Below are 22,126 nucleotides of genomic sequence, written 5' to 3'. Positions count from 1 at the left end.
TTTGGAAATAAGTCAAGAACACAGCAGAGAACACCAATTATACCATTTCAGAACCCCTTACATATCTGCATCTTGGATATGGCATACTCAGACTAAGACCTGGAAAGGTGGCATGTACTGGTAAGTCATCAGACCAAACCCAAAATGAGAACTCATCTGTCCTTCTGTATTAGCCTAAATCGGATCCAAATGCAACCCATTACTTGCAGAGTATCACTGAACTCAAACCAGCATGGACCTTAAGAATATAAGAGTCCAACAACCTGCCCAGAAAGGTAGCAAGTATAACCAGGGGTAGAAAACAGCTTGTAGCCAAAGAAAAAAAACAGATGGAATAAGGTTCTTCAGGGTGGGTTGGGAAAGACCAAAAGGCCACAAGAGAGAGATGTCCAGAAAACCCAAGTGGTACAAAGCAGAGAGAAATTAGTTTTTCACTTTGTTGTAAGTCATAAAATAGCAGCATCCAGTGTAGTGATCAGACAGGAAATTCAAGCAAAATTCAGGAAAAGCAAAGCATTTCCCCACATAACACAAGATTCAGGAGTACAGTGTGCTGCTGCAGAAGGCTCTGGAAATCACCGGTATGAATTGAGTCACAGGGTTATATGCATTCACAAGGAAAAGGCTTTTGACAGATGTTGAACAGGATGATCCAGGTGTAACCTTAACTCCGTAAGACTCAGAAGCTGAGGAGCAGCATCAGGAAAGGACGATGCTACACGTGCCCTGTTCTTACACTTCTCCCTGTTGAACCTGTGTGAATGAGTACACTGTGTTAGACAGACCACTGGTCTGACAGTGTATGACTGTCCTTACAGTTTGCTTCCATTCTATTTTTCTGCTTGCTTTCCCATTTTGAAGACTGTTTCTACTCTTTAAAACAGTTTCTAGGGCCTATTTGCACAAAACAAACTGTAGAAAAAGGAAATACCTCCCTTCTCAGAAAGCTGGGAAAAAAGTAAGGTAGATATTAGAGACAGACATTACACGTGTTTAAGAATTTCTGTTTTTATGAAGCATAGGTAAGTTTTCTAAGTCCAGAATAGTATTTTTTGCTCAACAGATGCCCTACTCATGCTCTAGACCCAAAGAAACAAACAAGCAAATAATGTTAAATACCTTGCTGTGTTCCAAATGCCACAGGAGCTGCCACGGGACAAAGACTTGAACCCCTAAACTACCAAAGAAATAAGAATTTTCCACGCAGCCACGTCCTGTGCTTCTTTGCATCTACCAGAGGGAATCACTAACCTCTTAGCAAACAAGGAAGACAATTTGTAGGGGATTTGAAAGGACGTCTCTAGTTGCGTCCATCCAGGATTTCAAGAATTAATCCCCCTCCAAGAGCAAATATTGTTCCTGAGCTAAGATTCAACTGGAAAGTGCTTAAGTCAGCAACCTAAAGCATTACCTAAGGAGGCTCAGATCATCGATGAAGATGTCTACAATGTCATACTCACATGCTTTGTAAAGACTACAGACTTACAGAGAACAGAATGGTTACTGAAAGCAGCTTTATTCTAAAGCTCTTTATTGTCTCTTTTCTAGGGTTGTGAGCCATCCAGCCTGATAAGAAGCTGAACAGACAAGGACCATTTATGAAAAAGGGAGTTTATAAACCACCAAACTAAGTCTCTATAAATAGATGCCATTATGAAGGACTACCAAACATTGAGAACAATGTATTGTTCTCATTATCACTAAATAGTTTCTGTTATTGCTCCACGAACATCCCATTGGCATGCTGATGTAAAACAGTATGTTGCTAGCTAGTACACCTCCCCTCCTTAATTTACTTATGGAGTACTTAATTTAATTTTTAATTACATTTACTTAATTTACTATATTTACTGATATAAGGCATGTGAACAGATTTCAAACAATTTAACTTCTCTGTTCATGAATGTTCCAAGAATATCTCCCACCCCCCACCCCCCCCATGAATTTAGTCTTGATATTATGCACAACAATATGTGTAATTTTTGGCTTGCAAGCTGCATAAACAGCTGTAGCTTTCCTCTGGGCTGCATCTGTTTGATTAGAAAGATCACATGATATCCTCTCCACTTGCCAGCCTGCACAGCACCCTCCATCTCAGGCAATCTTGCAGTCACAAATCAAGCTTGCTTTTTGCAAACAACCACAAACATTTTCCTGAATAGTGGCCTGGGTACGCAATTTATTCAAAAAAAATTAACACAGAACCAGTGTTCCTCTGTTCTTTCAGCATTTTCCAAACTCCAGCAACATTTTATTAACCAGAGGTGGATTATTTGGAGGGTTTAATCACTACTCTTGTTTAATCAACTCTGGTAAATGCAAACCAGCCAGCCCTAAAAGATGGAAATGCATGTGTGCCTGGTATTGTTGAAGAAAGCAAGATTTTGGTTATAGGAAGTAGGGACGAGAGCCCAGAAATTAACCCACAAAGTCACACATTCTATTCAGTCACACAGTGCAAAAGCAAAAGGAGAAATCTGGTTTTAAGAGTCTGTGCTGCTGCCACTGCAGGATTTAGCCTTCAGAAGAGGAATGAGCATTCCTGTTATACCTGCTGCTCCTCTGAGGGCCTGGGAGGCATGGGTACATGCACCATTGTTAATATCTTCAGGGGAGCTTGGAAGCAGCTTTTCCATAAGGCATGCTTCATAATGCACCTTATGTCCAGAGAAAGATGCCCACCCCACCCCCCAAAGCCACTCGAAGAGCAGCTCCACCTCCAGCAGACAAATGGTACAACAGCCATCTCTGCAGAGCAGGTACCTTCATTCTCTCTTCTTCCCTCTGCAGGTTGAAGCAGAAAAGGAGGCAACAGAAGTAAATAAATATGCTGCAGAAAAGAAAACAACAACAAAAAACCCTAAAATTGGTCACTAGAATTTCCTACATATCTTGGTCCTAAGGAATTTTAATGCAAAATGCTTAAGGTCTTAGCTAGCTAGCCATTATCCTCAAGTGTCTTTAACCTACTTTCTAACAGCATCAACAAGTAAAACAAAGCCCTTTGCATAAGATCTGTGTCCATGTTGCAGAAAACCACAAGTATAGCAACCTAAATTATAAACATCCTAAACCCATTCTGATCCTCTTCAGCAGAGCCTACAGTTTTTATTATGTTAAATCTCCCAATAATCCTTCATCATGCTGACCTGCCATTTAGCGATCTGCTTTTCCAGTCACCAAGGTCACCTGGACTCACGGTAGGTGCCTTTTCAAGAAAGACCTTCTGCCATAGCAACATGCAGAAGAAAAAAATATCTTGCCTTTAGAAATGCTTCAGAATGCCAATGTGAATCTTTTCAGTTTTGCTACTGTTGTCACTTCCAAGAACTGGACAGAAGGCTTCTTTTCTTATGAAAATAACAGTGTAGTCTGCAATGGCTCTTAGTTATGTATGAAATTTGTGTATTAAACAGATGAAGGTTTTGCTTCATTACTCTGAAGTAGGAACCAGAGCATTATTTTCAACAAGGCCTTTTGTGTTTTTAAAGCAGAATGCAACTCTTACTACTGGCTTAAAAACTTAATAAGGTAGCAGTCAAAGTACCACAGCAAGAGGAGCCTTCTATTTCCAGCAGTGTGAAATACAGATACTAATTTCCTCAATTCAGTAATTTATCCAAAACCTCAACCTTCCAAGGACAGAGGCACTTATTCAATGTGGTAAGGCTTCCTTCAGTCTCAACGCAGCACTCCCGAGACAGGGCAGGACCATGTTGTATCTGCATGATGTCCAGTGCCAAGCTAAGAGCATTATCCTCTTTCCCCCTCTACGCCAAATCCCACAATGTGACTGAACACAAATCCACAATTCGTCAGGAAAACATAGCACAGAAAAACACATTTCAGGTTCCCCTCTTTGCGTATTCAGAACAAGATCTCACACACAGACACACAAATAAATGAATTGGAGCATTGTGGCGTTTTAAAAGCAGAACACAAGTTTATTTACAATCAAGTTCTTACGGGCAGCTGAATAAATAAAAACTTTGCCCCGTATACTCTAATTCCCCTCTGCAGAAAATGTCTGAACAAAAGGCTAGGTTGGAGAGATGCCTGTTACAGCAGCTTCCCCCTAATCCAGCCCCTCCAAAAAACACGCTTCCTCAGGAAAACACTATCAGGAAAGAAGAAAATAAAGTGCAAATAAAAAGGCAACAAAACGCTGGTGGCTTGTCTTGAGGCCCAGATGATGTGGAAAGGTTTGGCTGGATAAAGTTATGCCAGGTAGCTCACACCCAGCCACATCATGGTTTTGGATGCTTAAATGGGGCAGAGCCAAGACACTGCTCCGTAGCACAGAAAGGGCTCCAGCGCAAAGAGGAATATTGCACATGTGCTCAAGAAGGGGGCAAGCGGCCTGGAATTGCCAGCACCAAATTTGGGATTTAACCCCACTGCTCCCCTGTGTTCTACTGACAGCCGCCAGGACAGGACGGATGAACAGAAAAAGGGACCGAAGACCTATGTTCTGGTACTGAAGTCACAGTATGACTACATTCCTTATCACAGCAGCACACCAGAAGTTGAACTTCTCTCTCCTCCCACCCAGGAACCAATCTGCCTGTAGAATAAAAAGATTAAAAATCTCCTATTTTGTGATACCCAAGTTGTTGAAGGGCATTTTAACAAAAGGATGCAGAAGTCCTGAAGAAGAGACCATTGCCTTAAGAACAGGTGAAACTGATAGAGTTCACATGAGAGTGCTGGAGAACCTGTGTCAGGATCAGAGCAGATCTGAATTGAGCTGATAACTCAAAGGCAGAGCTGCCACAGCCATGGGAGATTCTCTTTAAAGGCTGTTCCAACACTTCAGACTGCCTAGGACCTGTCCACGTTTCAGGACCTTCTCACCCCATGCCTGAGCTAGGCCACAAGAACAGAACACCGGAGACAGGACACATGTTAAGCCGGCATACACAGTAACTTCTTTCCAACATTTCCAACTCGGAAGTGCTGTAGATACATTTGTGTGACAGGGTATTTGGCACAGCTGTCTGGTGAGGAATCCCGCTAGTATCTTCAGCTCCGCTTGGTGCATACATACTGCATGTAAAGGCATGACTACGTAGCGTTCTCCATCCAGAACAGCTAATCCCTTGCTGAGTCCAAGTGCCACAGTGCAGTTACGGCCATAAGAAGTCTCTGACTCAGGCTCCTTCTCCATCGCTTTAGAACTTTCCTCTGGAAAGTGAAGCCCATGCACTTGTTATTATCCCGACTCAGGATGAATCTGGGCTCAGGTCTCCATTCTGTTCAGCCACAGACTAGCACCACCGTACACAGAGGTGCTGGATGCTCTGCCTTTCACACTCCATCCAGTCAAAATTCAGACCACAGGACAGCCTTGTTTCCTTTGTCCACACTGACCACATGGGCACCTGCTGGTGACCATGCAACTGCATTGATAGAAGAACTGAAATGGAAGCCAGGTGTAAGTTTACAAAAAAGCTGAATTCCACAACAACACTTAACACTGGAATGAAATATTATAGTACTCTGACTATCAAAGAAGCAGCACTTTTCCAGCTCTTAAGAGACTCGGGCTTTTAATAAGCCTACAAGAGATACAGCTTCGTCAGAATATATTGAATGTACTTTATCAGAATCCTATCTCAGTTTGAATTGTTTTGTTTGTTCAGCTTCTCAATCTAGAGAATACTGCCATGAATCCACAAAGAATCCACATATTACAAATCCTCACACACCAATGTAAGTTGCAAAGCTGTACAACTACAATCCTTTCATAGCTCAGCAAGATTCACAACCCAGATCCCCACTTTAGATAATATGGCCAGCTTCCCCTCACCTGTGATGCTTTGCTAGCGTCCTCTCCAATTTCCCAGTGAGCACATTCCAGATGTACAGGGCCCCATCAGCTGAACCAGCAGCTACATAGTTCCCATCAGGGCTATCAGATCAGAGAGGTGCAGAAGGCAGAGAATGATTTTCAAGTCAGCAATTTATCAGCACACATCATCATTCCACCCATACCTTCCTAAGCAAGCAACTGGGCATTAAATAGTCTTTTATGAGTTACATGTTACCAGCTGCTAACACTAAGAGGTTAAAGCACTCTGAAATCAGAAAGTTTCCAAGACATTGGATCAACATCTACAGATATACTCTGTCTTGACCGAGAGGTAACCTTGGGCAAATCACAAACTCTGCCCTGGTTTTTCTAGCTGTAAATGGGGACAATACAGCCAAGCCTCAGGAATCACTCACTTATGCCGGGGAAAGATTTATTAGAGATCTTGCTTTATCTGGCCTTACCTGAATACAACTCTCGTCCAGTCAGAGCCACATTTGAATCCCTGGGCACTGAAAAGTTAGAAGATAATGTAAATTAATTTATAAGATTATAGAAATCCTTACTATGCTCTTTAGTGAGAACCTGGAAGTCTAGATGGTTCAGAATAAGTTCCAGTATCCCTTTACCACAAATTGCATTTCTTGTACATCCTCCTCTCAATCACATTTGAAGAACTTCTTTCCTTTAGGCCAAAGACTTCTAAGCCAAGCTATCTTCTTTAAACAGGTAAATGAAAAGATCCACCAGAGCAGATCTTTGCTGTTAGACTCTGGAGAACTTTGCTACCCATGTAGAAAAAAAAAAGTCAGGAGACTGCTCTCTCTGTGGAGATACTGAAAAACACTGCAACACTGGTGGCAATCAGGAATTCAAGGTTCTGAAATTCCTAACGTTCTCACGGACAGCACACTCACCTGAATGTCTGCTTGACAGCACTAACCCGCAGATCAATGATCTTTAATAGATCATCACGGGAACATGTCAAAAGCTCTGTTCTCTCTGAGTTCAGGTCCAGAGCTGTGATTCTTCCAAGCAGCTCCAGTTCTTTTACTATGCTTTCAGTCCTAAAGACAGAAAAGAGAGAAGGGGGGCGGGAGAAGAAAATAAAGAGTAAACCAGGATCCAGAAGCCAAACCACTGCATCAAAACTTTAAAACCTTGAATTGTGCCAATGCAGAAGAGAAAAAAAGACTACAGGTTTATTGACAAATTTTGATTCTTTCCCAAGCTAGATTTCACTCTGAATAACATTGCCAGCCAATAGTTAGATACTACTTCTCTCAAAACCCCACCCTCTGATAAGCTGAATAACATCTAGAATGGCAAGCACTGACAATGCAAAATATTTACAAGAAAGCAGAGTGCCTTTTCAGAAAAGAAACTGCATCCCAAACCCAAAACACCAAACAGCATAACAGCAGTAACAAGTCTCTTCCAGTGACCTTCTGCAACCCTTGAAACCGTCTCATCAGCTTCCATGCTCAGTAAAAGAGCTCCCTAGTTCAGATTATACTTGGACAGCAATCCCGTAGCCATTCCTACACTATAAGCTCTTACAATAGTTTTACCTGATGTCCCAGAAACGAATTTTCTTATCAAAATGTCCGCTCATTACACATTGCTCAGTACATACGATATCATTGCAGCTAGATCCTGCAAACACTGTTTTTATACCTAAAAAGGATAAATCAATGGTGACACACTGAAATTTATAGCGTAAAAACTGATGAAAACAGAGACAGAAAATAATCACTATACCACACACACATACATATAGGGCCACACAGAGTAGTGTCCAAGGAGGGCCACAGGGCAGACAAACTCTGTCTTAGAATAATCCTGACTTAAGTCTTCAACAACCTCTCTGCCCTTCTCAATCTCCTTTGCTGTGGCCAATATCCCTTTAAATGCTCCCATGACAGCTGCTTTACTTCCACTTCATATTTAGGAAGTTATAATTTGCTACTCTTAAACAACATGAAACTGTCTCCTTGACCTATGTTTGCAAGTCCATGTATCAAGGTAACCTTGAATCTCGAATTCTCTCTCAGAGCAAGCAGGTTTAAGAGCCATCAATAGGAGAAAAGCCAGGAAAATAAGGTATTTCTCCCAAAGGAAAATCTGGATCCTAGCATTTCCTTCATTTTAGACGTTGAAATTTTTGGTACATTTCCAAGGGACATTTTCATCCACCTCAGTGTTAAGAACTCTGACCTGTCTCCAAGTTTTTAGTGGAAGACTAAAATACCCACCCCGACTGGTAAACAAAGAACACTCACAGAACACAGCTGCTGTTAATGTAATAGCATTAACAGTGCTTCCTGCTATACATGATGTCTTATTTCAGCTAACAGGCAGAAAGAATCCAGTTACTTGAATAACAGAAGATGGCATGGCTGATAGTTTTTGCTTTTTTAGACTAGCAAGAAGATTAAATAGTCTGGCTGACATCAGAATTCCATTTACATTCAGTAGAAGCACAGAACATGGATGAAAGACAGAAGTTAGGTTTCCTTACAAACTTTGCTGCGGAGGTCCCAGAGCTTGAGGGTCCGGTCATGACTTCCTGAAACAATGCGGGCATTGTCCAGCAAGAACTTCGCTGACAGAACTTTACCACTGTGACCTGTCAAGGTGTGCTGAGGATGAGAGATTTACATAGTAAAATTGCACAGTTCCACTTGCTCCCTTTCCTCACAGCTTACTAGCTCTACTTAACAACCCAAAGACAATCTTAAATCATAATTTGCATTGCTTGGAGAAAAAAAAGAAAATCTATTGTAGTTATACAGAGATTAACATTCAGTAGGAGCATTAAGTACCACAGAGTTCAGCCCGGAGCTGGGAAACACAGGTCACCTTTGGCTGCAGTTTCTCTAGCTACCCAGGGAACCTGCAAGCTCTCTTCCTCAACACTCCATACACCTGCGTTTTATGGACAGATGGCAACTGCAACAGAGCCTTGCAGGCACTACGAGGAGAAGGAGTTAAAGCATGCTGAAAATTGAAATTGTGCCTTCTGGTTTTTCTAACGAGCTTCCTGAGGATACAACAGCGTATCTAGTCTCAACTGTTGTTACATCTTCAAGCCTGAAAGCTGAGACAACCAGAGATTTCAGAAAAACTCCCTGCAGCAGTTTCTGTAACTGCAGGATGAGGCTCTGCGGGGCTGAGAAGAACATGAGCCACATCAACTTCAAATTTACATACTAAATCACAAAAAAGGTAATGAATTACTGAAGTAAGAATAGTGAAAAGCAAGAAAGACATCTTTGGTACATAGTCAGATTCCCCCCTCAATACTCAAAGGGCTATCGAATCACACAATGCAATCTGGACTTGGGAAATACAAAAGAAAAACCCTTAAGAACGGTAAGGAATGGGAGCAAACTTTGGAAAAAAGCAAGCCTGATATACAATACAAACTCTGAAACAACAAATCATCCCATAAAGATCATTTAATCTTAAGAAAGGACACAAACTCCAAAAAGAAAGATCTAAACTTCCACTCTGCACCTCCTCTGCTCTTGCTGCACTGTCACTATGTACAGATACTTGCATTTAAGTACGGAGTTTGTGGCAAAATTTACCATGATTTCAGCTTCACTGCCTCCTGCTCATGTGCAAACCATGACAAATCTGTACCACACACACTCAAAACAAAGAATTCACTGTTTTATCTCAGCAAACAGTGAATGCACTCACCCAAAGCTGGTGGTCACCAAGGACACAAAAAAAAATTACATTAATATACCCTGAAGCCAGGTGGATGTCTGCAGGGATAACTAACTTTTTGTAATGAGTAATCTACAGTCTGCTAAACTTTTATTCACTATAATTCACATCCAATAGTAGGTTTTGCAGCCAAACAGAAGCTGCAAAAGAACTGATGATATTCTTCACTTTCCTAACTGAGACCTGACATCTCCACACTAGGAACCACCCAGTGAACTACAACACAAGTGTAGGTTGTAACTGACATGAAATTGTCAGAAGATTCAGTGCATCAAAGTAGCATCATCCTAAAATAAAAAGTTGAGGAAAAGTGTACATGGGAGTGACAATTTAAAAACCTCTTAGATTAAAAGAAGCTTTTATTTTGGTCAAAAGTGAATCCTTCTTCAAACTACAGCAAAGTGTTGGAGAAGAACATGAGTACAAAGGAGTTGGGAGGAATCTTTCAAAAGACGTTGAGAATAAAGTCAAGCACTTCCAGGTTTACTGCCTTTAACAGCTAGGCAAAGGGCTCCTTTTCAAGAATGCTGCTCCTCACTTTAAAAAAATTCCTTCTTGTCTTCTGCAAACCCTTCTTCAGCAGTCCTCTGCTTGGACTGAGGCTAAAACATTGAAGTGGCTCTCCATAAACCATAAGAAGCATTTAAATTTCCACAGAAGGGGATGTAAAAGTGTATTGGGTTTACGTGCTAAGGTTTTGCTAGCAGGGGGACTGTATTGTGAAAACATGCAGTAACTGGAGCTCCCTACAACGCTGGGCAGAGACCAAAATTTTATTTTAGGTCTTGCTGTGAAGACCCTTAAAAGAAATAAAGATCCTTTTAACAGAAAGAATTATTGAAAGCATCTCTAAATGCTTTCCAAAATTGCCACGCCCCCATCAGACAAAACTGGAAATACAAGACAAACAGCCTGAGTGCTGCTTTGCCTTCAAGAAACTCACCCGTAATCGATTATCATCAACTGTCCAGATTCTGCTGGCAAAGTCATTTGAAGCTGCTAAGAGGTAAGAACCCTGTGAACACAAGATTAATTTAAAACTACTTCTGCAAGTCAATATGCAAATTAAACTCAAAAGCATTTCCGATAAATCGTTAAAACCACGTAGGTGCTATATTGCCAAGGAAAAAAGTCATCCATAATGGAGAATGGACACCACAAGATTCATGCTTGTACTCCTGTCCATCCCAAAAGACTTTCCTGAATCCTTCAAGCCCATTAGCATCTCACCTCAGGCAGTTCTCACCTCAAGTGTGTTCAACCAGTTTGCAACAATCAGAACTAGTTTCTCCTGCAGATTACCAGTGCCAGCAAATCTCTAATGAGCTGGTCAGTATTCAAAGGATGGATCTTTTTGGGTGAGTATCAATACAGTTTAGCACATACAATCATCAAATGGAAGAAGTGATGTCAGCTTTAGTCTACTGTCTATGCAGTAAAGCATTGTGTTATGCGAGAGGTCTCAGCAGAGAAGTCAGATCACATACCCAGTTGTAACAATCCAAGACCCCAAACTCCTTCAAGAAAGACTGTTGGATGCTGATCCCAGTCATGTCTCTGATACTTCAGGTTAACATGAACCGAACACATCACAAACTGTCAGCACACACTCTGCCAGCCACACCATTACTGTGCTGTGACTGGTGAGAAACTGCTGGGAGAAAAGGTCATGGAAGTGCAAACCTTAGTATAATCAGACCTTTTACTATTCATCACAGACCTCGGCAGACCACTTATGGAAATAAACTTTACAGAAATAAAGCCTCAGTGTATTTGCTTCCTTTGTGCTGTGATGCCAACTTTAGTGGGAAGCTGAAGACTAACTTCTTACGTTAGGCAAAGCCTAGTGTATTTCATTTTAATTTTATCATAATAGCCTATAACAGCGAATATCTGAGCTGCACATCATCTCCTGAACTGTGAGGCAAAGATGAGAATCACAGACTGCAGCATATCAAATAAAGATCTTTTGCACAATTTTTAATTACTTGGAGTTACTCTCGTAAATATTTTAAATAATTTCTTAGGTAACTTTTCAAAGTGTTAGAATGGAAATTGATGGCAGAGCACGACATAATTCAGTTAATTTATTCCCAATCACAAACAGTGGATATTGCACAGATACTCACAGCACTATCAAATTCTATGCTTGTAATCCCAGCATTACTACCAGAGAGGGAACCTTTGGGCTCACACCTATCTGTACAGAGAAAGACAAGTAAAACTTAGGCAATGCATTAGAGCAGAAGTTGACACAAAGTGAACCATAATGAGAGTTTGTTTAGCATCCCACCATACTCCAAAGCAAAAAAGTTTACCTCCCAAGACTTCCCAAAGCTTAACCCTCCGGTCCATGCCTCCTGTTGCTAGTAACCGGGAGCCAGGACTGAACTGCACCGCATTCACCTCCCCATCATGTGCATCCTGAGGAGTGGGAGGAACAGAACAGCCACCCAAAATGGAATTAGCATAGACCCAACAAACTACAGATGAGAAAGCTACAGAACTTAAATGTTATACAGAACCACAGCTATAGATCTTTCAGCAGTATATAGTAAACAAAGCCACAGACTGAAACTCTGCTATGGTTGATGGTGTACAAACAGAGCAAAAAGGCTGATCCTTATCTAAATGAAAAAACAAAAGCACATGAAGAAAAACACTAGCAAGGACTCAGCAGTGATAATAAACTGCCAGAAGCCTTACAATGCTTCATAAGTGCAGGCTTTATAAGGTAAGGCTTTTAAATTAGACCAGAAAAAAATTAAGGAAAGGACAGGACAGAAAACAGTAAGAGGTGATATGCTGTAGAAGGAAACTAACTTTTCATTTCTCCATCTAGAGCCAGCAATGGAACATGATCCAATCAGTTCATGCAAACACAGAACACTTAAGTGAGGCTTGAGTTAGGGAAGTCTGCTAGAGAACAGCAGAACAGATTAACTGCTTTCATTTAGAGTATTGGTGATAATGCTACTTTATATTGGTGATTAAGTAGAACCAACAGAGTTGTGACAGCACCTTCTCTCGCAGAGAACTTGGGCTTAAGCTGTGGTTCCTACCTACAGGTGCAGTGATGACCCTGCATCCCTGCTTTCTCACAGCCTAATGTTTTGAAGCTTGAGTTGACCACTTAATAGTGATTCTTAACCTTTTAAAACCTGAGAATTTTAAGATTCCTTCCTTTTTCCTCCCCATGTTAACTTCACAGCTTTATACTACTTACCCACACAGTATTAGTACCACATTCTTAATTAATTTGCTGCATTCCTTTTCAAGTATTTTCAGTAACTGCTCTTTCAAAATTATTTTTCTGGAACTTGTTGCTTGGACTTGGTCTGCCAGCTCTTATTTAGGGGTCATCACACTTAGATCTGATCTTTCTACAAGTGTACAAGAGCCATTCAGAACAAAACTGGTCAAAGGTCTTGCCTAGAAACCATGCCCAAGAATGATGGCTGAAGTGACTACCTTCACCTTCCTAAGCCTGTTCTACTCATCTCTCCAGAAGTGAGCCTGGTCTGCCCTCTGTATCTGCCAAATCTCTGGCACAGAGTCCTTGCATTCGTTCCTGAAATGCTCTGCTGGATCCAGACATGTCCTCACACTCCACCTGGGCTCCAAACACAGGAGCTAAACCATAAGATAATATCTTATTATATATCAGATACATCTGATTATCTGATTGATATATATATACACATAAAAATAACATCTGGATCATCTCCAGAAGGAACACAAGGATTCCCATGAAATGGGTAGGGACTTTTTCCTTCTAATATTGCTAACCACACATCACCTCCATACTGCTACAGCCTGACAGGCTTACTACTGCAGCTGTTCCTACTCCTGCAAGAGGGGTGAGTGGAATGGCGCAGCATTGTCCACATTGCCAAGACTAGGGGTCAGCATAGTCTACGGTGGTTTGCCCCTCCATGTTGGGAAGACAGGCTGCACTGCTCTTGGAAGTACAGGTGACATTACAGGAGATCAAGAGAAAGGTGAAAACAAGATAACCTCTCACATGGTTGTTGAAAACCTTACTTATATAGCTTTGCAATACCTTTTATGATGAAATTAACCAGGATTATACCTGTTGATCAACTGCGCTTGCTGCACGTAGCCAGAGGAGGAGAGAGGTTGCAATACATATTGCAGCCATGAACACCACCTCTGATGATCCCTATTCAAGCCAGCTCCAGGCTGTCACTTAAGTTACGACCCTATCCTCACTTCAGGTAACATTGCTACTCGCTCCACCCCATGACTTCCACTAAATACAGTAACTGGGCAGGCTAGGAATACACAAGCCTCCATGCTGCAGCGAGCCACTCTGTTACTCTGGATAAAAAAATAAGTCATTTCATATTCAGCAAATATCCACATCCAGCACTGGAGTGCCTAAGAAAGCTCATGAGGAACATTCAAACAAGTAGCTGCATTACAAGACAATTTACCACAATATCTTTCATTCAGAAGTCAATGCCCTTCACAGAAATTTAAGCATGGCCTCTTGAGGCCAAAACAATACATAAAGGAGGTCTCAGCTTGAAAACTTCAGATCACACACAACAAATAAAGACACCCCACTACCATGAGCTCCTCTTACCTAGTTCTGTTGGATGACATTCAGTGCCACAACTCCCTTCTCTGTGGAGAACTGGAACTGAATTAATCCCAAACTGTCAGCAATCTCTTCCTCAATCATAGCTCTACTATGGCATGATAGAACAGGGACTGCTGGGAGCCAAGAGGGTAATGGAGTGTAATTCCCCTGTGCACTCAGACCTTTTACTAGTCATCATTGACCTCGGTAAGACAGACATCAATCACGTTGACTCTGAGAAGCATTTGGGCTAAGAATTTAATCAGATGAACTATGCTACCAAACCAGGAATTCTTTCTTGTTTGGCAATGTTAATAAAAAGAGTTTCAGATCAGTTCCCACACAGATAGGATTCGCTTCCTCCAAAGACAGTAAAAGGACTGATGAAACAGAACTCCTATACTTACAAAGACACATATGGCAGTAGTGGGCACTCTTACTTCTTTACTGGCACCTGGATGTGGCTCTACATTATCCTGGGGAGCAGGGAATGAAGACAAAGAACGTCTCCTGAGATGAAACAAAGTAAAAATATTTTAAAACGAGAAGTGAATGCTGTTTCTCTTGAGTTAATCCAGATCTATACCTGTCACTCAACTACACTGTACAGTGATGAAAAAAATGGGGGAAGGAGTTTTTAAACTGTCTTTTATCCCATCTTTCAAAAACTACATTTGCAACATAACACTACATCCACTTGTGGCTTTACATATTTCATAGTATACCAGATAAGTTACCTGAACTGATTACTGACCTCATTTTGGAGCAGTCTTTTTTTTATTTAATAGGAAAGAGAAACTGCAGATGAATTCAGCTGGAGAGACTGCAGCTCTGTCATTATGTCTAGGGAGACCTAACACCATCGCTGCACTATACCCCAGGCAGTGAAATGCTCCATTCAAAAGCTTGGGCTGCACCATTTAAGCAAAGACTGTCCACCTAATGCAGAGCTTGACTTAGAAGGACTGGCTCCACTCTGGATACTAAGCACAGAACCCAATGACTTATTTTAAATAACCCTATTAAAGGAGTGGAGTGGAAAGTAAGAGCAAACCCCATGTATTCTCTACACAAAGAGGGGCTCATTGCCTCTCTAGCTGTAGACAGTTCCTGGCTGGTGTTATCAACATTTGATATCTAATCAGGATAACGCAGCTGGGTTCCGTGTTACTTCAATGGAATACATTCACATGCTGGACTAAGAGCGGATAATGTTTTCACCTGGCAGCATCAGAAGATTGATGTCCCAAAAGGGGAGACTCAGACAGACTGGAGGGAAAGGTCAGAGGTCAGCACACGGCAAGATGGAAGAAACAGGAAGTTGAGGAGAACAAAAAAGAAAAAAAAAAGGCAGAAGCTAGAAGAAAGGCTGAAATTATTTGTATTCCCTGCATCACCAAGATTTTGGTGTACATCGAAACCAATATACAAAACAAAGAGGTGAAAGTGTTCTAACCTACCCAAAGATATTAGTGATAGAGTCCAGAAGGCCTCCAGTTGGCTGGGAGAGTCGCTTACTGAAGGAGGGGAGGACAGGTTTAAACCTTGTGAATAGCTTCTCCACATAAAGATCAACACAAACATTTCATAGCAACAAGTCTCTGGAAAGACTCCCTCCCCTGCAGACCCAGTCCGAAGGCAGAAAACACCAAAGGCAGGCATCAGTTCAAAAGTCACCAGTAACTACAACTCAGAACATAATTTGTGAGTGAAGTTTCTTCAGTGTCCCTCAACCTCCACCCCGTGAATTACTGGTTTTAAATATAACAGTTTGCCAAGTCTGAAGTTTCAATGAAATTAATCCATGTTCTCATGTAACTACCTCTTACTTTCCACTCACTGCTATTTTAGAGGGAGAAAAAGATGCATTTAACTTAGGTGAAGATATTTTCAGCATTTCAGCTCAATCAAAAAACACAGCTATTTGTAAAGTCACATTGATATCTTGTATAGTAACAGAGATATAATAAAAACAGGCACTGCAATACCCATTTTATTGCTTATTTTGCTTTTAAACCTTTGTTTTTAAGATTAGACACAGGTTTTTCCAGACACTAGTTTAAGTGACTTAGAACAGCAAAAGAAAAAACAGAGCACATCTAGAGTACGGTAACGGACACAGCACGTGAGTTTCATGCTGCTCTGGTGGAAGTACTGAACTGTTCCAGCTAAAGGCAAGCCAAAACTGTAAGTAACATTCCCAACATCGTTCTAACTCTAATATACCTTTTTCTTCCTCAATGACACAAAACAAAAATCCCTCAATCTACAAACCTGGATGTTCGGCTGACAGCTCGCACTGGAGATGTCTCCTCAGCTGTGTCCGAGGTTTCATCTGCAAGCACTTCAATATCATCATCCCTGCTGAAGTGACAGAAAACACGTCATTTTTAATCAGCCAGAGCTTCCTATGGAAACCACCCACTGATGTGTATGAACTGAATGGACCACTGTTCCAGGGTCTGTTGGTGTCTGTGCCCAACTCGCACCTAGGTTTACTTAGCTAGAGTAACATGTAGGCAGACCCAGACAACACAAACATGGACCTAGCTGTCACTGCCAAAGATACTACATTCAACATACAACATCCGAAAACAAGCACATGCAGCACCTAAGTTTCATTTTTTTCTTTCCAGCTGCCAATTACACTCTTCACTGACAAGAGGGTTGGATTCCACCCCCCATGTTTATGTTGACAGGCATCCTTTCCAGATTCTCTTTAATACAGGCATTATTTTTCAGCTTGCAGCACTACAAACAGCATTATAAGGACCTATAACATCTGAGCAAGACTTTCCTACAGAGTCAACTATATTTGCTGGAACAGTTACAGAACAGCAAAAACATGAGTCATTGCCAGCCCAAATGTAGGTGATATCCTATTTTCACAGCACTTTTTTTGCTGTTCCAAAACAAGGAATTGTTTTAAAAAAAAGCACAAGAGTGTGATTTTTCCTCTTCATCCACACCAAAGACGTCTGGATACTTTCATACTTTTGTACTTCAGGTGCTGCTCCATTAAGAATGAGGGATGTTTTGCTAAACTTCATTAAAGTGTTGGTGTACAGCTGAACAGAAGTGTGAGGTTCTAATACATATACCATAAATTAATCCAGCTAATGCTAAAAGCTTCCCCCTCCCCCTTAGTCATCATGGGCTCTGACAGTCTAGTATTTTTTCCTTCAATGATGCTTATTTCTCCACTGCTGATTTTGCAGCACAAACTATTTTTAAACACACTCTATCAACCTGATGCCTCTTGACTGAACAGGAAGTTTAAATTCAGCATTTAAATAGAAATAAACCAATTCCTGCCACCAGATAACACTCAGCTGCAAAAAAATTGAAGAGGATGGGACAACTTTTAATCTCTCATTTCAGAATATAGCTGCACTTTAAATTCTAAGATTTTGGAGGACAGTATATATGAATAGGCTATGGAAAATATATACTCTGAAAGTACAGGCTGATATTTCGATAAAACACTATGAAAGTTCTGCTGATATTTCTTTTTTGAAATCTAAAGTTTGAGCTATTAAAATTGTATGTAGCAAAAAACTTTCCATGTTAACATATTTTGGAAGTGAATATAAACACCAGGACACACTCCTCAAAATGCTGCCATCTCCCCCTCCAGTAAGCAGCACATTTATACAATACAAAGCCTCTAAAATTACAAAATCAAAACCATCTGTGAAGCAGTTTGAGTAATTTACAGAAGCAATTATTTTCTAGATTTTTTAAAAATAGTTGTCTTGACTTCTTAGAGTCTCATACCAAATTATTTATGAAACACTGAGACCATCGTCCCCACCACAACAGGAAGTAAAATATTCCAGCTGTTGCGCTACAGCTCCCTCTGAGCTCAGTTCTGAGGTAGGGAGGTCTTGGTTTGGGTAATGGAGAGAAAGAAGCTTAACAGGAAGAGTGGCCACTAACATTACATGTGTGCCTCCCCTCTCAGTACAACATTATTTATTGAAGAGTTTAATATTCTAGGACATTCTGTGTGCGTTTACATCAAATAATGTGGACAAAGGGGATATCACTATTCTTACGAGCTGGGAAGACTGTCCTCTGGCTTGGAACTGTCCACTGGCCTGTGACACAGAGGTCAGCAGAAATCTTGTCATGGAGAGTCACACCTCAATAAGCTAAGGGAATGGAAGCATTTAAACATGTCTTTAAAAAAAGCAAAGCAAGTAGTGCTATCTAGTGGTACTGTTAACTGCAGTTTCAATTTTCCTTCCAAATGCTACAAGCTCTCTCACATTCCCCTTAGACATGCTCTTCCTGCATACCCCAGACTTTTGTACGGGCCCTCTTCCAGAGCAGACACGTTGCTCCTATCACGTGAAAGGACACACAGCACAGAGACCCAACGTGATTACACGAAGCTAATACAAAGACCACAGATATCAAGGAAAAGCCTGCACAATGCTCTGGCACTGTCCTCTGAGAACTGTCTCAGCTGTTTAGAGGAACAGCAGGTGCAGGTGCAGTTTTTCTGGATTTGGCCAACACAAATGCCAATAGCCTTAGCGATCTGGTGCAAGGCACCTATATCATCAATTGCCCACTTCAGTCGGCTGATTAAATACCACCCAGGAGTAGTCATAGCAGCAAATATCTATGTGCTGCTGCTGAAAAGAACAAGAGACTAGAGATATTTATCTCTGGCTTGCCAGGAAAAGTAACTCCACATCTATTTTTTTCCTACAGAATAAATCTCTCCTAGTATGGAAGTGATCAATATACTTTCACCCACCTTAACTCACTCAGTACCTGCCCCGACAGGAAATTCTTGATCCTATTTGTAATCTAACACTTAAAAACATAGGCATCTCAAGAGTATATTGCTCCATGATTAGTGAACTATTTTAAAGACCAAAGGCACCACATAACAAATGTTTTTATGCTGAGGTAGGAACATGTATTCACCGTATGAACCGTTCTTAGGACTTTCAGTTCAAGCATCTATTTTTAGTTGTAACAGAGCTCCTTCTTCTGGAAGTTCAAGTAGGGAGAGTTACTGTACATTTTTGACTTTACACCAAAGTTTAAACACTCCTCTACATCACCAAATTTAGAAATAACAAAGATACCGTTTATCATGCATCTGCATAAAACTGAAGCATGAAGTGATGAAGGAGACTCTGTAAATCAAGACTGCTTACGGCTCAACAGGCAGGGGCTCTTTGGCAGCTTCTGCTAGCTCCTTCTGCAACCTGGCTTGTCGTCTCCTAAGAAAAGGATGACAAGGTTATTTAAAAAAACAAACCTTCCTTAATGCCATTTCAAAGGTTACCCTGCAGTTTCGATGGGCTTCATAAATATTTTTTTTTAATAACAATAACCAGACGCTGCCCTAATTTTATCCTGCTTTTCAAGATAGTCAGTGCAGGAGAGGCAGTTTTCTTACTGTGAATAGTGAAGGACAAATCAATTGAGTAAGGCAATAAGGCAGAGCATACCTATGGCCCTTTATGACCCGTATGAATAAGGATTTGCTCAGAGTGCAAGAACTTGCAAAAATAATTATTATGTTTATAAAGATAATACAAAACTGCCAAGTACTACAAGACTGGTCTTATAGCTCCTAGTCTCCAAGTATTGTTAGTTGGCAAGTAAGCTGAAGCAATTCAGAAGGATTAAAAACCCACATTATTTTGCAAGAAAAAAAAAGTACAAACTTATTTTAACAAGTTATACATGGTTCAGTCTCACGGCAGGTTCTCCTTTTAGCAGAATGCAAAATACACTTAAATTGGTTAAGTCAAAAAATGGATAAAACTAGGAGTAGTATCAAGATGCAGTAAGAACAAGAGAAGTCCAAATCTAATACCAGCAAAAAAACCCCAGTTTCTATCTGATTTATGATCTTCAGGCCATAGGTAAATGTTGCTCAAGAAACAAAAGAACATGTTTTATTAATCTAAAAGACAGCAGTGTTTTCACAAAGCATCCGTCTGGGTTGGCCAAAAGAAGGAACACGAAGTTCTGGCTCTCATTGTATTGTGCAAGAATAGAGAGATCATAACTAAATCTGGTTTTATCCAATGCGCTCATAAGTATTCAAATATATATTGGGAAGTGTTTTATTAAATAGAAGTCATCAATCTTACCTTGAATCCTTTTCATTTTCTGCATTCAGACGATTGGCTTCTTGTGCTTTCTCTGCCATCCAACGCGAGACCAGCTCCTGGTTGTCTTCAGTGGTTTTCCTCAGTTTCTCTTCCAAGGCATTGAAGGTGATCTGGAGAGCATCATATTCATCTTTCAGTGTCTGATTAGCTCGCTCGAGATCTTGCAGTTTGCTACGCAGTTCCTGGCACTCTGTTTCCAGTTCAGAGATCTTTTGCAAATACTCTGCAATCCTGGAATGGCAACAAAATAAATGAAACAATGAGGATCTCCTTGGGACCTATATTATCCACCACTGTGCTATTTGTATGATGCCTAACAAAGGAATTTTTAGCCCATGGCTAGGACCCCTACAGAATGTTTTATCAACCAGAAGTCTGGGTCATGTACCAACCACACAGACAAAACAGTTCCTACTCACCTTGCTTCATTCATCTGCATCTCTTTGTCCTTCTGCTGCATTTGGTTATTCAGATCAATTACAGACTGGGCCAACTAGATAAAGGAGAAAATTACATTACAAAATGCAGGGATGCCAGCTGGATAACACACACTGAGCAGCAACCAGTGAGAGTATAGACCAATCTAACATCACACGCAGGAAGCATATATTTTGGGTCTTCTTCCACAGCTTTCAGTACAGATCTGCTTACTGCCCCTATCACACAGATCATGAAATCAGGGAAACTACTTTCAAGTATGTGTTGTCAAAAAGTTATTGTCCTTTGATATCTCACCCTCTTCCATCAAAAATTTTTTTTAATAAAGTCACATCAAACAGAATGCATATCAGGAAGAAATGTTATTTTTTAAAGTCGTGGGAAAATCAAATACAGAAACTAGAAACTGCCAAGTAAGTAAACCAACACATGACTGCTAACAATCAAGCAACAAATCTTCCTGTTACAGCCAGGAGAGCCATTCCAGGAGACATGTAACTCACATACTGTAAACACAGGTTTCACGAAGAGTTTTCCCACAAAGAAAGCTGCTGGTGGAGTCTCTGCCGTGCACAAGAAATAGAGAGGTAGAGACCAAAGCTAATGAGCTGCTGCTGCCAGCCCACAGCTACCCAGTCAGTGAAGAACAGCAAGCCCCACAGCATGCAGAGCCTTGGCTGCCCAACGAGAGGGAATACCGAGTTTTGAGAAGAGTGCCTGCCTGGGTAGATGGCTCAGGACACCAGGTTGGCAGGAAAGAAGGAATTTTCACTGCTTTGACTAGTCAGTGCACAACTCCTGAAGAACAGTGTCTCCTCTTTGAAAAGCTCAGAATTGCTGACACTGGACCTCTCCACAACTCCAGTGAGGTATGATCAAAGGGGCATGATAACATTTTCCAGGTCACTCCTACCTTCTCCCTATGAAAGTCTGCGGCACCATTCAGGTACTAGCTCCTGGGCTCACTCAACCCACTGCTGTGGTTTTTAAAAACCCAATTCTGCCGATGAAGCCTCCAAATCTTCCCATGAAATAAATACATAAAAAGATAGCAGCTTTTCCTCTCTTCCGGGCCCAAGACTCGGAGCTTACAGGACTCCTGGGCTCCATACTGCATCTACATGGCAGAATAAGTACTCCCTTTTCAGTCTAACACCATGGCATTTCCAACCTTTGCTTGTACTTGTTTATTTTGTCCACTCTTTTATAGCAGTGGTCCTGCAAAGTGAAAGAGGCAAACAAAACCACACACAGCCACCTGTTCTCTCACTCAAAGTCTTTTCAGTGTAGTGGTCATGCACAGCTCTGTAAACTGGATCAGTTCCTTCCTCCTCTAATAACTACAGTTAAAAACCTATCCATGAATCACAAAATTAAGCACTTCTT

At 41.0% G+C, this 22,126-nt stretch overlaps 1 protein-coding gene and 2 non-coding genes across 9 annotated transcripts in view; all 3 read right to left on the bottom strand.

Annotated features, from left to right (window-relative positions):
* Nucleotides 1-3,915: 3,915 nt before the first annotated feature.
* The window catches only part of ATG16L1 (autophagy related 16 like 1), a 20,887-nt gene continuing 2,676 nt past the window's right edge, over nucleotides 3,916-22,126 (bottom strand). Inside the window, exons 1-16 of one of the 7 annotated variants that reach the window (XM_064457217.1) lie at nucleotides 20,722-20,850; nucleotides 20,282-20,533; nucleotides 19,334-19,399; nucleotides 16,431-16,520; nucleotides 15,617-15,673; nucleotides 15,378-15,425; nucleotides 14,564-14,666; nucleotides 11,869-11,974; nucleotides 11,680-11,750; nucleotides 10,494-10,565; nucleotides 8,334-8,454; nucleotides 7,384-7,489; nucleotides 6,730-6,879; nucleotides 6,277-6,324; nucleotides 5,810-5,911; nucleotides 3,916-5,416 (exon numbers count right to left, since the gene is read on the bottom strand). In XM_064457217.1, the coding sequence (XP_064313287.1) occupies nucleotides 5,323-5,416; nucleotides 5,810-5,911; nucleotides 6,277-6,324; nucleotides 6,730-6,879; nucleotides 7,384-7,489; nucleotides 8,334-8,454; nucleotides 10,494-10,565; nucleotides 11,680-11,750; nucleotides 11,869-11,974; nucleotides 14,564-14,666; nucleotides 15,378-15,425; nucleotides 15,617-15,673; nucleotides 16,431-16,520; nucleotides 19,334-19,399; nucleotides 20,282-20,533; nucleotides 20,722-20,762 (1,527 nt within the window). In that variant the 5' untranslated portion in view covers nucleotides 20,763-20,850 and the 3' untranslated portion in view covers nucleotides 3,916-5,322. Of the gene's footprint in view, nucleotides 5,417-5,809; nucleotides 5,912-6,276; nucleotides 6,325-6,729; nucleotides 6,880-7,383; nucleotides 7,490-8,333; nucleotides 8,455-10,493; nucleotides 10,566-11,679; nucleotides 11,751-11,868; nucleotides 11,975-14,563; nucleotides 14,667-15,377; nucleotides 15,426-15,616; nucleotides 15,674-16,430; nucleotides 16,521-19,333; nucleotides 19,400-20,281; nucleotides 20,534-20,721; nucleotides 20,851-22,126 lie in introns of those variants that run through there. The other 6 variants (XM_064457218.1, XM_064457219.1, XM_064457220.1 and 3 more) reach the window with 6 other exon arrangements.
* On the bottom strand, nucleotides 11,009-11,271 carry LOC135314490 (small Cajal body-specific RNA 6). The gene has a single exon (XR_010374021.1). It is a non-coding gene; the product is annotated as a small Cajal body-specific RNA 6 (non-coding RNA).
* On the bottom strand, nucleotides 14,090-14,360 carry LOC135314489 (small Cajal body-specific RNA 6). The gene has a single exon (XR_010374020.1). It is a non-coding gene; the product is annotated as a small Cajal body-specific RNA 6 (non-coding RNA).

The sequence above is a fragment of the Phalacrocorax carbo genome, chromosome 7 (genome assembly GCF_963921805.1).
Source record: "Phalacrocorax carbo chromosome 7, bPhaCar2.1, whole genome shotgun sequence".
In the NCBI taxonomy this organism is placed as follows: domain Eukaryota; kingdom Metazoa; phylum Chordata; class Aves; order Suliformes; family Phalacrocoracidae; genus Phalacrocorax; species Phalacrocorax carbo.
The sequence above is the reverse complement of the archived record's forward strand: the minus strand, read 5'-3'. Positions and strand labels throughout refer to the sequence as shown.